Here is an 18125-nt window from a genome sequence, read left to right as displayed (position 1 = left end):
GACCTGGGGGGGGAGGCAATATGGAATCCTTTTAATTGTTTTATAACCGTATCTACACATGAATTCAGGTCAACAGCACACTCTACAAAATTCTGGCAAGATACGTGATAGAATAGACATAGAACATTGCACTAAATAATAAATGCCTGCAGCCACTCTTGACAGCAATGCCAACATCCACACATACTTTCCGTAAACAACGTGGTGCCATGACTTGGCTGTACCCCCATGTTTATTTATACATTTTGTATTTAAATAATGTTTTGTTTCATTAATGTTGAAATACATTTTTTTATTTTAAAAATGATACATTTGTGAAGCAAGCCCACTGACAAATCAAAATTCCTTTCATAACTTCTACAGGGCCTCAAGCACAATGTTTTTCAATTAGTCAAGTCACATTTTTGGCTGCAAAGCACCAAATATTGAGTATGACATTATACAGAAGAATTCACAGGTTTAAACATTACGTTGTACTAAAATACAAGTGGGGTCATAAACGGATATATGTGATAGCAGTCTTGCTCCATTTACTTCCTTAAAATTCTGAATCTACCAAAAAGAATACAACAAAAACAAAAGAGCCTAGTGTAAGAAATAACCAGCTACAGAATTAAGTGAAGCAAAAGAAGCGTTATTATGGCTGAAGCTGAAGCAAGCTGTTCAGAACACCAGCTGAACCATGGATAAAAAGGACCCTGAAATAACTTATACAACTGTTTTTACACAGAATTAAACTTGGACTTTGCCATAAATTGCCTACTAGTACAGTATTTGAAAATCAAGCAACACTGATAGAACCAGGTGACAAATACTGCTAACCTAGAAAGTTGGAACACAGAGCTTCCTACTGGCTAGCACAGCCCCTTTCTTGCCACAGATGGTTGACATCAGGACAGGCATACTGAAGAAGTCTATATTTCATGTGATGCAATTACACATTCAAGATCATAATCACCAAATCAGTGCCTGTTTCTAGATAATGATCCAACCTAGATTTTATCCTGCAGACTGAAAGCCAAACTACAAAATATGTGGGAAATCAAGCTCAGGGTTGTGATGAACAGGAACAGTGTGAATTTAACTTTCCTCCCATTCTGCCATTGTGATTTTTGATGGTACCACAATGCAGAAAAGTGGAAGACAATGGTCTCAAACCTCCTTTCTTCACAGAACTGCACATTTCAATACAAACATACATTGTGTACGATCAAATTTTAAGTGAGGAAAAATTCAGAACTTAAAGTGTCATTTATAGTTATGTGCTGTCAAGTTACTTCTGACTTGCAGTGACCCTATGAACTAGTGACCCCCAGAAGATCCTGTCATTAACTGCCCTTACAAAGTCAAAATCATGGCTTCCCTTACTGAATCAATCCATATATTCAGCCATTTTCTTTTACTATTGCCTTCAACATTTCCTAGCATTATCGTCTTTACTGGTGAGGCTTATCTTCTCATGATATGCCCAAAGTTCAATAACCTGCATCGTTATTTATCATTCGAGTTGGATGGATAGGTGAAAACTATGTATTTATTATTTGGAATACCAGGAAATTACCTGCTTACAACTTTTAACTGCATCACTTCTTTTCTAAATTTGTCAATATTTCCACAGAATCAAAAATTTACTAAATACTATTCAATATCTGTCAGAGTATGATTTGCAGATAATGTTTTCTCACACAGACCACTCTTGCAAAAAGCATAGACAACATTCAAAGATAAAAAGAGAAGACATGGCTGCTGACAAGTTTAGTCAAGGTAATTTGTTCTATGATGGTCATCGTTCAGTCGTGTCCGACTCTCCGTGACCCCATGGACCAGAGCTCGCCAGGTCCTATCTTCCACTGCCTCCCGTAGTTGTGTCAAATTCATGTTGGTTGCTTCGATGACACTGTCCAACCATCTCATCCTCTGCTGTCCCCTTCTCCTCTTGCCATGACACTTTCCTAACATCAAGGTCTTTTCCAAGGAGTCTTCTCTTTTCATGAGATGGCCAAAGCACTGGAACCTCAGCTTCAAGATCTGTCCTTCCAGTGAGCACTCAGGGTTGATTTCCTTTAGAATGGATAGGTTTGTTCTCCTTGCAGTCCAGGGGACTCTCAAGAGCCTCCTCCAGCACCACAATTCAAAAGCATCAATTCTTCGGTGGTCAGCTTTCTTTATGGTCCAGCTCTTGCTTCCATACATCACTACTGGAAAAACCATAGCTTTGACTATTCTGACTTTTGTTGGCAAGGTGATGTCTCTGCTTTCTAAGATGCTGTCAAGGTTTGTCATCGCTTTCCTCCCAAGAAGCAGGCGTCTTTTAATTTCGTGGCTGCTGTCTCCATCTGCAGTGATCATGGAGCCCAAGAAAGTAAAATCTGTCACTTGATGGTACCATCTATGATGGTAACATTGTGCAAATTGCGCAAAGTGAAGCATTCTGTTTCTGTGGTCAAAGAAGAAGACTGTACATAAGGGAAAAAAACTACCCTCCCTTTTGGGTAGGATGCCATATCATATAACACAGCTGCAATATGAGGTATACATTATGTGTACTACAGCAAGAGGCATAGGGTATGTTCAAATTGGTTCAGTGCTCCACAAAGATCACATTAACATCACATTGCTGTTTGGGTGAGGCTACAGCCTGGATATCATAATACAGCTTCCACCAAGCAGCCTGCTATCTTGCCTCCAATGACTATTCTCAGCACAAGTACAGTATGTAAATTATGTAGAGCTGCACCCATTCAAAGTAATTTCTGCCTCACAAAATACTTGAAATCAAAAAGAAATCCTGTATTGCATGTACATTTCCTCTAGAGATTGCAGACTAGAGAAGATGAAAACTCTCAACAACTATAAAAGTTCATGACACTGGCTGGATAAGTATATCTTTAGAAAGATATCGATAAAATAACTCTTACTAAGCTGCTGTCAAATAGCACTCCTAGTACAGATTTAATACTTTCAGGCCGGAACTATGCTTTAGAATTAGCTCAATTTTTCCAGATCTGGCTAAAGAACACCTGGACATGTCTGTGAAGATTCTCAGTCATCCAGGTGAGGTTATCTGGAAGCTGAGTCATGGCAACTGAACTTATTTCTTGTTAGGTTGAAACATTTTGTTACTCATCCAAGTAGCTTCTTCAGTCTGAGGAGAGTTGGTAGGAGATCCCTGATATAGCCTCCACTTGATTTCACCTCCCTCTGGTCTGAATAGGCTCCTTAGAATTACAAAGGACTGGGAGTTAGGGATAATCTCACTTCTGTAGCCCTTCTCCACCCATTGTCATGAGTCATTAACAGTTGTTAACAGTGATATTTCTGGTATAAGTGGTCCTAATCTTTCTGGGGATGGATAAAAGGGCAGCATGACAAGAGCCTTGTGGCACATTGGTTACACTGCTGGACTGCAGCCAAAACTGTGCTCATGACCTCAGATGTCCATCTTCCTTCTTCTTAGCTTCTGTGGAGGTGGGAATGTTTCCATGTTGCCATGACTCAACTTGAACACCTGGACACACTATCAGACCTGTATTTTAGCAAGCCCTAGGCAGCCACAGGCTGCAACAATGGTCTCTCAGGACTGAACAAGTTATACTGGTAACCAATCGTAAGTTGCAGATCTGATTTTAAATTTTGAATTAAACTAAATCAATAAATTAAATGGAATTTCAATCTCAAGATGGATATCTTCAATCATGAGGCATCAGGGAAAAGATGAGTGCTCTGGACTGACCTGAGTGACTAGCATCCCCATGTCCCTCAGCCATGGTGGGTACCAGGTGGTGGTTAGTTAACCCAGTCCTAGAAAAGGCCAAAGCTTTGGGCAGAGGGGACTGACTGCGGAGACTTCAAGAACTAAATCACCTCAAAACTCCACCTGACTCTTAGGTGGCAGCAGCAACAACCAGAAACTAAAAACAAGGAATGCTAGCCAAGCTTCTGTAAAGAAAATTGTGCAGACCCATTTTAATTGACTATAATATAAGATGCAGAAAGTAGTTGAAAACTACCATATTGTAGCTTTCAATTATACTGGCTATGGCTAGATAGACATGTAAAAAGGTATATATCCCTGGGCAGAAGTCACTAAGAATACTAAAGCTGAACCTAATAGAATCTGGAAGCAACAAAAGAGAATGTTGCAGAAAAAAATCCACAATAAAACAATTTAAAAGGATGAGTACTTAAGATTCCTAGAGAAAGTGAAGATTCCTGGCCAGGACTGGGCCAAGTAGAAAGAGATTGTGGGCATATATTTTATATGGGTAGTAATGATGCACAGCATTATTAAAAAACTGGAATCATGACAACAAAAGATGTACTGGTAAATGCAGCTGTCATAAACTCTATTCCATAAACAGAGCAGATAATGTTTATCCAAATAATGGTAAATCCCATAAACAAGAGCACTTTGCAAGTGTATGACCCAATTGCTTAAAAAGATAAGGAAAACATGGGGTGGGCAAATGAAGAACTTGAAGCTGTTATAAAACATAAAAAGTAACTCCTAAATTTCACAATGGAAATTTTAATGCTAAGATATGGAAAAAGGTCTGTAGAGATATTGAAGAATGAACATGAAGAACAAATGACATAGTTTTTTTAAAAAAAGAAGATGATCCTGTGGTCACCAACACATTAAAATTATCAGCCAGGAGATTATATGCCTGGAAATTCCCATAAGGTAGAGCTAATACCAATATTCTAAAAAATCAATAGATTAAAAGTGAAAGTTTATCCTGGAACTAATGTAAATTCAGGCTATAAACCTGCTGTTACTGCACTTTGTCTCAAATTCTAAGAAATACAGAAAAGCAGGGTTAAAACAGAAAGCAAAAACATTAACATCAAAGAGATCCAACTATAAATACTGTTGTTAAGGACATGATTCATGAAAGCATTACTAGGAACACGTCAACAGCTGTTTGATCTCTCTAAACTATGAGTACATGTAACCATGACACTTGGCTTTGATCAACTTTTATTATATTAGACAAAAAGGGAAATGCCAATGCATTTTCATTAAAATTACAAGAGACAGAATTTGCAAGAAGAGGCAGGAGACACACAATTTGGATTTCAGGGAATTTAGAAACAGAAAGCATTTTTCTGGTCACATATGTTTGACAATGGGTGCTGTGACACGAGTATGGCTATCGATGCTTACTTTATTGACTATGAGAAAGCCTTTAACAAAGTCCAACGTGGTAAACTGACAGAGTTGTTGGCAAAGGAAAGGCCTTGATGAGGCATCAATATAATTGCAACCTATGCTAACAAGGAAAACCTGCACTGAAAGTTGAATATCATGTAACAGAGTACATAGAAGTATGGAGAAGAGAGCCATTTTTTTCCAAGAATAGCTTTAGAGAAGAATTTGAGGATTTAGATGATAGTAACATAGTCAACAGAGAGGTCATCACCAATATCCAACACAAAGATGATATAGTATCACTGCCTAGTAGTTTAGGGAGTCTGTAGGGCTTTGCAGTCTAAAAATAAATGTTAAGTGTTATGATAAGCAGTAAAATGCAACAAAACCTACAAATGTGCTTAAAGGTTTAAATTGAAAATGTGGAGCATAAATACCCTGTTTCTCTGAAAATAAGACCTACCCCAAAAATAATCTCCAGTTAAGTGAAAGCCCGCCCTCCACCATTGTGCAGCAACCAGAAGATTACATGACTGTATTTGAATAAATGTAGATGCTTGTACATGAAAAAAAATTAAAACATCCCCTGAAAATAAGCCCTAATATGTTTTTGGAGCAAAAATTAATATAAGACCCTCTCTTATTTTCACGGTATACTGGAATTTCATTAAACAGTGGAAATATAGCCATACAACAAGAGTAGACATGGACCAGAGCAGTTTCCCTAAGACGAAGTATGCAACAAAATCTAATAAATGGACTTGAAAGTGTATACTGTACATTGCTAGAGTTTCACAATGCATATGGAATTGTGGCCCTTAATACAAATAACTATATAAAGACAAGAGAATTTGAAATGTATAACTATAAAAACAAAGGTAGCTATAAAAAGGAGTGTTTGATGGTAAAAATTTCTTAAGACTGAGAGGATCACTAAGAAAGGAGAACTAAAGTGAATGAATAAAGAGTAAGAGTCACAAAATAGATACCAAACAAATGGTAATTGGTACAGTCTAGTCTTACAGATTATCAGATGTGGCCCAAAGAAGGGTCTGAAGACAAATAACTCTGGTTCCTCTGTGCAAATCAGATGCAACTGGCTCTAATATTTGTACAAAAGGAACTCTCCAGAAACTCTAGAAAGGTCAGCAGAAGAAGTGGTGTAACATGACCAAACAAATACATTCAACTTTACCATGTATAACAGCAATACTGGAAAATAAAAACAAATATAATTGAGCATACTTAGAGATCAGAATTTACTTTGGATTTGTAAGATTTTTTTTATTTCATTGTGAATGTTCTGCAAGTAGCCCTTCAGCAGATAGTTCAGTGACTTGAACTACCTGGCTGTGGAGCCAGGGATTAGGAGTTCAATGGCTCCCCGGAAAACAGCCAGCCTCTGCAGCCTTCGGTAAACTGCAGTGACCTAGAATGGCACCAAAAAAAGGAAATGGTACTCCACTTCTGACTACTTTATAGAGATGGGATTTTCTGATTTCTTCGATTACAAATCTCATACTGAGGATGCTACCTGACAGATACCTAAATATGGCTCGTTGTTTAGTCGTGTCCAACTCTTCGTGACCCCATGGACCAGAGCACGCCATCTGGGAGTAAAACCTCAGTGATAAGTTTTGTGACTGAACTAGGCCTAGCTTCTCCAAAGCTTCCTGTTCTTGCCCCAGTGTCAGCTGGGAGCTTTCACTTCAAACACAAAGCTACGCCTAACTCATTCTCAAAGCCTTCCAGTTGAGACCTTTTTCTCCGGGGAGACACATTTAGGTATTCGTAAGGCAGCACTCTTAGAATAGAGAATTGTGGCATTAGTAGTCCTAGGAACAGTCCTTTGATACCTTTGATAGGAAATCCTAGCAAGGGTCGATGTAACTTAGAATTAATTGATTAATCCCAAATATATATTATGGGGTTGGGAACGCAGTGAGGAGAGATAAAGGCACTGAAAATGAAAATTCAAAGTGATAACTGTACTATTAAAACAAGTAATAAAAGTTGGCTGGATGGAGATTGAGCACCTGCTTTGAGTTCAACTCTCCACTGTGTCTCCCTAGAAAAAGAGTCAGCCTATATGGCCTTGGGCAAGCTACACAGTCCCAAGCACATCCCCAGAAGAAGGGACAGATAACCCACTTCTGAGTACTGTACTTGCATACCTAGAGAAGCTGAGATAGGTCACCACAAGCTTGAATGAATTTGATGGGATACAATTACTACTACTACTACTACTACTACTACTACTACTACTACTACTACTGTTGTGAATATTGATTATATATATTCACCACAGCTATAGTGGTTAACCAGAATTTAATGCATGGATGGATGGATATGGGTTACATGCATAAATTTCAGTGTGTATTTAAAGGCTTAAATAAAGAGAAAGGCTTTTTAGCTCATGATGGATGAAATCGTTTTGCAGGCAGAAGGCATAACCTTCACTCACTTCTAGCTAGCAAGTAAAGATTTGCTGCTGTGGTTCTTGAGGGCATGCACCTGTTGGCTTGGCACATGGTTATGAATCCCAGCAGGATCTCTTTTAATTGTCAGCTGGAAGCAAGTGAATGTTACACCACTTGCCTTCTGCCTGCATAAAATAGCAACAGGAGTTCAGCCAATCTGTGTCAATGTACGTATGCAGTTTGTCCATGCACAGACAGAAATTATTTACTATGGCTTCAGAATCAGGATTATGAAAAAAAATAAGGCACTTCAGAATCAACCTCTTTGCATTTCAAATATATATTGAAGTACTGACCTAGATATTTTAATCGCTCTAGATAAGACCAGGATGATTATATTATCACCTTTCTCAAATTCCATTACTTGTGTTAACCATTTTAATATTTGTCATTTTAAATTTCATTTTCTGTGGCTGTATCCCTGTTCCCTGGATTCCCACACAAGCAATGTATCCTTGCATTTCAACATGTGACTAAATTTCACTTTGTGTATCTAAAGAATTGAGTTTGAACCCATAAAAGTTTACAATGAAATAAAACTGCTAGTTTTCAAAGTACCACTGTATTTTTGTTTTTATTTATGTTATATACCCTCAAATCATCTGTGACTTGTGACAGTTCCAACTTGAGATATATGGGATATTCATGAAATAGATAACCACTGTCATCCGTGTGCTCCAGGTATTTACATGGCCAACCTGAGATTTGAGGCCAGGTCTGCAAAATCCACATGACGGAGTGAGCTACTGTCACTAGTCCCAGCTCCCGCCAACCTAGCAGTTCGAAAGCGTGCAAATGCAAGTAGATAAATAGGGACCACCTCAGTGGGAAGGTAACACCGTTCCGTTTCTAGTCGCGCTGGCCATGTGACGACGGAAGATTGTCTTCGGACAAAGCTCTAGCTCTATGGGTTGGAAATGGAGATGAGCACCTCCCCCTAGAGTCAGACACGAATGGACAAATTGTCAAGGGGAACCTTTAACTTTACCTTTTACTGCTAAGTCCTAGCTCAACCTTGTGCACTACATCATATTGGTTCTCATTTTATTTTATTTTTAAACATACTGAAATGAACTATCATGATGATCTCTTTGAAATCAATTTTACCAGTGTCTTGGGTCATCAGAAATTCAGACAGCTGTGTCTGGTATGAATTCCTTTCCAAATTTCCTTGCACTGCCTTTAAGAGCAAATATCACTGAAAGACTGTGACAGCGTTTTCTGATTTCAAAATTGCAAGAATTAAGTGTTCCAGAAATACAGAAGGAGGAAGCAAATGAGTCATTGGATTTTAATCCACCATCTACACAGTTTCTAAGTGGCTCATATATTAAAGAACTCTAAAGGAAAAGACTATTTTATATTAGTAGAATGAATTCAACGGTAGCTAAGTTATGGGTGGTGTGAGAACATTTTTTAACCAGACCCAGAACTATCTGATTCTTAGGACTCAAATAAATAAAAAGGGTTCATGAGGCAATTTTGGTAGGAACACAGAAGAGAGCCTTCTCTGTTGTTGCTCCCAAACTTTGGAATTCTCTCCCATGAAGGCCAGACTGACCCCATCTTTGCTGTCCTTCCACAAGTAGGTGAAGACCTTTCTCTTTAGGCAAACTTTCCCTTTATGACTCAATGCCTTAGCAGGGTTTTTTAATGGATTGTTGTACCTTAGTGCTTTGAATGTGTTGTGGTGTTGCTTATGTTTTTTGGTATTGTATTCATTGATCCTTTTAATATTTTTACTAGCTTTTTTTACTAACTTTTTTTAAACTGTAAGCCACCTTGGGTGCTTTTTAAGACGAAAACAGGTTAGAATATTTCATTTAAATAAAATAAATCAATAAACAAACAAGCTTCTATACTGCTAATTCATAATGTTTCAAAATCTCTTGATTGTTGTGGGTTTTTCGGGTTCTTTGGCCGTGTTCTGAAGGTTGTTCTTCCTGACATTTTGCCAGTCTCTGTGGCCGGCATCTTCAGAGGACTGGAGTAGGAACTCAGTCCATGTTCTGTTGCTGTTTGTTGGATAGTTGAGTATTTATAGCTGTGGGAACAGCTTTTGTCCTTTTCAGGAGATAGGGTGATGATGGTGATCAGCGTGTTTTTGTTGTGGATTTATTGTCATGATAAGAGGGAGAGATTATCTGTCACTGTGACTGATGGGTGTCTTTAGTTGGTCTTTTTTGTGTAATGATCCCTGGTCCTTGTGGCTGGGTAGAGTTCGTTGACCTTCTGCAGGCTGTATTTTCCAGTGCTGGAAGCCAGGCCTTGTTCAGTTTCAGACCTTCCTCTTTTTTGTTGAAGCTCTGCTGGTGTTTATGGATTTCAATGGCTTCCCTGTGCAGTCTAACATAATGCTTGCTGATGTTGTCCAATACTTCAGTATTTTGAATGGAATTTCATGTCCACAACAAGCTGGACAACAAATTAAAAATGATTTTTAAATTTACATTGTGATTTACATCAATTTGATTTTTTCAGAAGTACTGATTTTTAGCCACCCTGATTCATAAAAAGTCACTATGTTTATTTTGCTGTTTGTTAAAATTCTCATTTTGTTACTTACCACATCCTAAGCACATCTAGACAAAGTGAAGGTAGTGAATGAAGGCATGAGCTACAATTCAGGCATTTCTAGGTCCCTTAATTGGGAGAAAGGTGGCATAGAAATGTACATACATACATACATACATACATACATACATACATACATACATACATACATACATACATACATACATACATACATACATACATACATGTTGATTTGTTGCTATTTGATATATGCTTTTTTTTCTCTCTACAAGAGATCTATCTACTCTTCAGAAGACATTCTACTTGATTTCAAACCATACTAACATACTCATTAATTTCATTACGCATACGTTTTTGTGCACTACAGTCCACAAAACTAAAAAAAAAAAAAAAAAGAAGTGGACTCTTGTCTGTAAAAACTTGGCCAAAAGAAATTAACTGTTAAAATGCCAGAATACTCTCAGTAGTTTTTGCTGGAACCAGGTAAGTTACCTACTCACCTGGAAGATTGTAAAAAAGGAAAAAAAAGAAGAAGAAACAAAAAAACCCACCTACAGTAGTTCACTGCTTTGCAATGTTCAGTCCATCCTATCAAAAATGCTGTGTTATTTTCTCAATCTGAATAGTAAAATTCTAATACTGGCATAGCAAGCACCATGTAGGCTTCATTCCTGTACAGTGGTGCCTCTCTTGATGATGTTAATTCCTTCCAGTGAAATTGCTGTAGAGCGAAAACGTCGTCAAACGAAATTTTAAAAAACCCATTGAAACACACATTGAAAACCGTTCAATGGATTCCAATGGGCTGAATACCTGCTCGTCCAGCGAAGATCCTCCAGTGGGGCGGCCATTTTCGGTGCCTCTAGTGCGAAAAATCAGTCCTAAAAACAGCAGGGGCCATTTTCTTCAGCCGGTGGCCATTTTGAAACCCGACTATCAGCTGTTTGCTGATCGTCGTAAAGCGAAAATCGGTTCCCGAAGCAGGGAACCGATCATCGCACAGCGAAAAAAACCCACTTAAACCATCGTTTTGCGATCGCAAAAATGTCAACGTTAAGCTGATTCATCGTTAAACGGGGTAATCGTCCAGCAGGGCATGACTGTATTATTATTTTTACACATCAACATTTGAACACTAGCTACCTAGGTTCTTAATTATTCCAGAAACCATAAACAGAATTTGCACAGAAAGGAAAACAAGCAGTTATGAACACAGCTGGATAATCCTGAACAAGTATAAAAGTTGTAATGCTCAGAAATTTGTAAGCAATGTGTCCATATTAGCTGCACACAATACAGGTCAGGTTCATTTAAATCACTTTGTAATATGGGTCAAGATTTTTTTAAAAAATAAAACTATGCATTAATACAAGGGATGTGGTGGTGCTGCAGGTTAAACTGCAGAAGCCTCTGTGCTGCAAGGTCAGAAGACCTGCAGTCATAAGATCGAATCCACGCAATGGAGTGAACCCCTGTCGCTTGTCCCAACTCCCGCCAACCTAGCAGTTTGAAAGCATGCAAAATCCAAACGTGCAAGTAGATAAATAGGTACCACCACAGTGGGAAAGCAACAGTGTTCCGTGTCTAGTCGTGCTGGTCGCGTGACCACGGAAGATTGTCTTCGGACAAACGCTAGCTCTATTGGTTGGAAATGGAGATGAGCACCGCCCCCTAGAGTCGGACACGACTGGACAAATTGTCAAGGGGAACCTTTACCTTTACATGCATTAATACAGACAACAAAACTACAGCACCCTCCACAGTTAACATTAACAATATTTCAAAACATTTGTGCATGTTCATATGTGTATTATGTCAAACATTTCTAGACTAGAAATAACTGATGATGCAATCTGTTTATATTGACAAATATTCTTTCCCTACTTGTGGGCCATGGAAAGAAGAAGATAAGTGTCTTCTAACCAACTACAGGCCCCAAGAGGTTAGAATTCTGAACTGAACACATTGGAAAGAAAATAAGCCATAAATTTTACTACTACCAACACAACTACTAAATAACGACAGTCGCAAATATCCAACTCAAAAAATAACTTTAAATGAGCGGAGAACAAAGATAATTTAAAAGATTACCTTATTCGTTTATCTTCAGTTTTTTTCAGGTATTCATCCCTCTTCAGTACTCCCAATATTGTTTCTTTTTCATGTTCCAGTAAAAATGACAAATTGATGATCTCTAGGTTTGTAGACATGTTTCTTCAACTGTATCTTTTTATAATGCACGTTATTTTCCAAGAGTGAAGGAATGTTCAAAGGCACACAGCTACAAATCACCATGCGTTGCAAGTTCATAGATCTCCCAGCAAGAGCTAATTTGTATATTTCCTCCTTTAGTGACCTGAGTGTCCATTTAAACTTTGCTCTATTTCTTGAACATGCCACACTTCTTTCTTCATAGATTAGTAATTTCTCATCATCATTTTATTTTGATTCTTGGTACCTGAGTAATAATAACAATAACAAAGAATTACTTTGATATGAGTAACATTTTACATAATCAATATAAACTAAATATTACCTTCAAGACAGTATTCTGCACCTAACTACATAAAAATTCATGCTTTCATTGTAAACCATGACTAAACTATCATTTGGCAGGCAACTAGGATGTGTTACCAAGATTCAGGAAAATGTTCACATAAAATAAGAAATATCATTTAACTTATTCATATTTTTGCAAATTTCCAGTTCAACCGTAAATCAAATTCCATACCAACTTTTGGTGGGGGGGAATAACAATACAAAAGATGAAATGTTGATGGTTTAGAGCAGGAAATATTTCTTTTAGAGATGTACCTAAATACCTCAAACAGTACTCAACAGACACTCTAGATGTCATATTATGTAACTGTTAAGTGGATGAATCTTGGGGAAATAAAATCATTACTATTTTTCACACTTTTCTGCATGGACATGGCTAGTAGGAGAAGCTTGCTATTGTCCAAAGGTAATGGGGTAGAGATTATGTGCCTTCCAGATGTGTCTGACCCTAGAAGGGTTTTCAAGGTACATGATATGTTTAAAATATTGGACTACCATTGCTGCCACCGCACTGGGTTTTCATATCTGACTGGGGGTTTCAACCCAGTTTTCCAGAGTCCCCACACTGGCTCTCTCCAAGGGTTATATACTGGAGTATGTTTATCCATTTATTTGATTTATATTCCATCTCTCCTGCAAAAATAGGACTTAATGTGGCTCGGGATAAGATGAACTGAAAACAGTACAGATTAAGAGACCTAGGTTCAAATCCAATACAGTGGTGCCTCACTTGATGAGGATAATCTGTGCCGTTGAAATCGCCGTTAAGCAAAATCCTCTTCAAGTGAAATTAAAAGGCCCATTAGAATGCATTAGAATCTGGCTAATTCGTTCTAATGGGTGAAATACCTCATCGTAAAGCGAAGATCCTCCATAGGGTGGCCATTTTCCAGTGCCAGTCTTGCGAAAAATGCCTCCTAAACACAACAGGGGCCATTTTGAGAGCCGACAGCCATTTTGAAAACCGCTGATCAGCTGTTGAAAAACACTGTTTAGCGAAAAATCGGTTCCCGAAGCAGGGAACCAATCATCGCTAAGCGAAAAAAACCCATTCAAACATCATTTTGCGATCGCAAAAACATCATCGTGAAGCAGATTCATCGTTAAACGGGGTAATTGTCAAGCGGGGCATGACTGTACTATATCTTTAATCTAGACTATCTATTGAGTACCACTCAGAAGTGCATTTTAAAAAGTTATAATACTAAAATAGAATTAAACAGATTATCATAATTACACTTAACTGAATTAAAAGCACTGTAAAAATAGATAAGAGTACAGCACCCACACATTAAAAGACCCTTCCTCAGCATCCAATTAATTGCCAAACACTTTCCAAACGAGATGACATCTTATAAAGGAATACTGCCACACGGGAGCATTTGAATCACTGAATAGACTAAACACTACTACCTCCTGAAGCAGGGATTCTTTATGAAGAAGAGATTCTTTATGAAGAGAATGGGAAAGGAAGGAGCAGGCAGGTTTTTGCAAAATAATCAACAAATAAGATCCCTCAGTATGATTTAAACATGTATTTAAACGTTGGAGTCTCGCTTTTTAAAAAGAAATCGTTATCTTTATTATGATTCAATTTATTGTTTGAACAAGAGCTGCATGGCAACTTAACCAGAGCTGAAAAGAGTCACTTCCAGAAATTTCCAGTCAATATATTGAGTGCCTGGAGAATACAGGAAAGTAACTTTTCCATAAGCATATTGGGTAAAACATATTATTTTATTCCGTTCAGGTCAGTGTAATAACTCTTCTGTAAAATGCTCTTCTTTAATGCCTATTCTCTGCTATCTCAAAAAACTATTGCTCTGGGAACACTCCATATCAGTTCCTGAGATATCAGGAAGTAAAGCAGAAGGGCAGTCAGTAAATTTCTCAAAAGAACAATATACTTTAACCTCAGCATCCTTGTAAAATCCAGTTCTTATTCTTACTCATCAAGACAACACACTAGAAGAAGGTAATCCTCTCAATGTACTCTAAATACATAAGGCTTACCATGTGCAGAGTGGAAGAGTCGAACCACTTCTTGTAGTCAGCATGACAGAACACTGCTCCAGTGGCCTCTACACAGAAAGCAACTAGAAAAACCAGCTGTTCTTCCATCTACAGTCTGTTTGCACAATACACACACCCAGCAGTGTGATGCAATATTTGCCACCAGCAGCCAGTTATCAAAGTACAAGGAAATACCTTTAGAATCAACCTGTTTCAGTTTCCAAAGGAAGGAAGGAAAGCATTTACTCCTTTGGAATTCATTTTTTGGCAAACCATGACGTGAAAAAAGTGGAGTCAAAGTGAAAAAAGTGAAAGAGCACTTTAAAGAAAAATTACCAACAGCCATTTCTGATCACTCTGACTGCTGAAAATACCTGAAAAATTAAGAAATCTGCCTTATGCCAATCAATATAAAGCCTAGCAGAATGTGTAATGAGGGACAGCAGCTCTCCATAGCAGTGGGTTTCAATGTACATGTATCGTTAGCGAGAAACAAAAGTAGTCAAGGTGAGATGCAAAGTTATCATAACAAGCTCTAAGACTTCACTCTCCCTCAATCCCCATGTTATTCTGCAAGCATAACGTGCTGCCTCCTACCAACACCTTCCGCCATGGATTATCACTCTGTGCCTTTTTGGCAAGCTAGTGGTACTTTTTGGCACTGTGTTTCTCCTAATCTTCTGTTCCCCCAACTGCCAACTTACTGCACAGGAAAAACAGAAAAACAAAATATCTGTAAATACATAAATAACTTTCTCAGAAAAAGGTTTTTGTTCCTATCATGGTGGGACTCAAATTCTTCAAAGGAATAATTAGCAGGCTGTAAGAAGCAAAACACTGAATGACTATCCTGGTGTTCCAGACATTTCCTAGCGTTACATGCAGATGGCAAGGACATTTGACCCCTGCATGCAAACTTTATGCTGTACCACAAAGGAATATCGCTATGGTCTGATTTGTAAAGTCAACCCATGGAATGTCACTATCTTATTATTACATAATTAAAACTTCATACATCATATATTTATTTACTCATTTATAAGGCCAAATGGATTGACTAAACATGAAAAAGAAAACACCCAGCACGACATAGGTACATGGCACAAAAAAGTAAAAAGTAAAGTAAATTTTAAATAATAAATTTAACATTGGGCAGAATCTTTTTGCACTGGCCCAACACCAACAATGGATCTTTTGGAGGCAAATCTCTTAAGTTAGAAAATCAGCATAGACGTTATCTTTTGTATATTACTCAGTATGCAATATGCAAAAGGTAATATCTATGGTTATTTCTTAATTTGATTAAAATCACCTCCAAAAGTTCTGATGTCAATGTTAGACCAGTATACAAGAGCATTTTGGCTGCTGTAGTTTCCTCCATTAGAACAATGAAAGAAAATTGGGTTACTCTTGTTTTTATTTAACTCACATACATTTTTTAAAAGTGATGTATAATCTTATGCAAAATTATTGTAAATAGATTTAAATCCAAAATAAACTCATATTCAGTGGTAGACCACCTCTGTACATAGACGGTTCCTTTAATCATAATGGCTAAAAGTTAGCAGCTCTACTTCAAAATATGACAACAGATTATTTTATTGAGACTGTAATCCTATGTACTTTCTTCAATACGAGGCACTTTAAATTTAATAGGGCTTGCATCCAAGTAAATATGCCCGTGATTAGCTTAAAACTATATAACTGGCTGGTTGATTGTCTTGGCAAATCTTCAAAATACTCTTACATTATTTCATTTCATTCACTGTTATGGAGCGCTCACACATTTATAATATAAAATGACAATTACATAAGCCCATATCAGCATTCAGTTGGCAGAAGACGGTTATTAATTCTCAAGAGTATCAAATACTGCTGAAGAGCATTTTTTTAAAAAAACACCTGATATATGCTCTTATCTGTAAATAATTTAAGAAAGGCTTAGACTGCGAACAAAACCACAGAACAAATGCCAACACCTTCCAAGAATTTTCTTGAAGTTACAATCAGCAATAAATAGGACAGCAAAGGGCATACTTGGCACAATTATTGCTCAAGTTAAGTCACAAGCTGGAAGCCATCCTTTCATTGTGAAGGAATAACGCTGGCACCCTCATATGCTGCCTTGGCACAACTCTTCTCATTGACTTTAAGGTTTACTGGAACATTCATTAAAGTATCTCCAAACTATGCTGAGTCTGTTATGCAGGAAAGGGAAGTAGCAATATTAAATATTAAATACTAATACTAATAGAATCTTAGAACTGCAGAGCTGGAAAAGGCCACTGAATCCCAGCCCCTGTCAAGGAGGCCCAGTGGAGAATCAAACTTCCAACCTTTGGCTCTGCAGCCAGATGCCTAAGCCACTGATACGTAATTACTGAGGCTTTAAAGATATGTTTTAAAGGTATTAACAGATGCTGTAATTACTAGTTTGCAGAGATGTACATGGTGAAGCTTTTCTAGTACACACAAAAGGGACTGGCTCTTTCAGGTTCTTTCATTTCATTTCCCTCCATTCACATTCTCCCTAGCAGTTATCCAAAAAAAAGTCCTTAAGAACCTATTAAAAACTATTGTATACAAAATGTTTATGCTTTTAAGAATGTTGGAACTAAAAGGTACTGCAGACGCTCACACAGGCAGCCAGCATGGTGAAAGGAAGAAACTGTTGGAAATATAAAAAACAGACTCCGCTCCTACTCCTTCTCTTTTACTCCCCACCACACCTCCTGTAGATACAGCCACAAAAATATTTTTAAAGGTTAAAACAATAAGGGGCATGGCCCCTCCAGTCCTATTTCTTCATCTCTAGGCTCCCGAAAAATTTTGCCGAGCATATTCCAAGCGGCACAAATTGCACAATCACGCTGAAGAAGCCAAGAAAGAGCAGCACTCCTCAATGGGTACTAGCCAATCTAGGCCCTTTACCATTAAAAAAAAGAAAAACAAAGCCCAGCAACGCTGCTTACCCAAGAGAAGCTTTCCCTTACCAGAAGCTCTCCCAGGCTGGTGCTACACATATTTTTTAGTCCATGGCTCCTGTAATCCCTAACCACCAGTAATTATTGTTCAGGCTGATGAGAATTCATTTCCTAAGGGACCAGGTTGGAGAATACAGGTGTAAAGAGGTGGCAAGGGTAAATGTATCAATTCTCCAGTTTCATGCCATGGCCACCTGAATACCCCCCATAAACTGTACCAACCTACCAACTCTTGTTAGAGGTTTAGAAAAGAACTAGCAAAGCCATTCTTTATCAACAATGAAACAAGCCATTTTTCCTTATTGGAGGCAGAAATGACAAGGCAATCTGAAAAATCAAACAAAAAGCTCAACTAAATGAAAGCAAGAAATGCATAACAAGTGTTAATTTTAAAGCAAAAGT

The 18125-nt window shown here is 37.8% G+C and overlaps 1 protein-coding gene across 6 annotated transcripts in view; it reads right to left on the bottom strand.

The window, feature by feature from the left end:
- SYTL5 (synaptotagmin like 5) overlaps positions 1-18125 on the bottom strand; it is an 83309-nt gene that overhangs the window by 42303 nt on the left and 22881 nt on the right. For 4 of the 6 annotated variants that reach the window (XM_020777675.3, XM_078390489.1, XM_020777677.3 and 1 more), the window contains exon 2: positions 12259-12625. In XM_020777675.3, the coding sequence (XP_020633334.3) occupies positions 12259-12377 (119 nt within the window). In that variant the 5' untranslated portion in view covers positions 12378-12625. Of the gene's footprint in view, positions 1-12258; positions 12626-14739; positions 15629-18125 lie in introns of those variants that run through there. The other 2 variants (XM_020777676.3, XM_078390491.1) reach the window with 2 other exon arrangements.

Source organism: Pogona vitticeps, chromosome 3, assembly GCF_051106095.1.
Source record: "Pogona vitticeps strain Pit_001003342236 chromosome 3, PviZW2.1, whole genome shotgun sequence".
Classification (NCBI taxonomy): Eukaryota; Metazoa; Chordata; class Lepidosauria; order Squamata; family Agamidae; genus Pogona; species Pogona vitticeps.
Note: the sequence above shows the minus strand (reverse complement) of the source record. Positions and strands in the feature narration are given on the sequence as shown.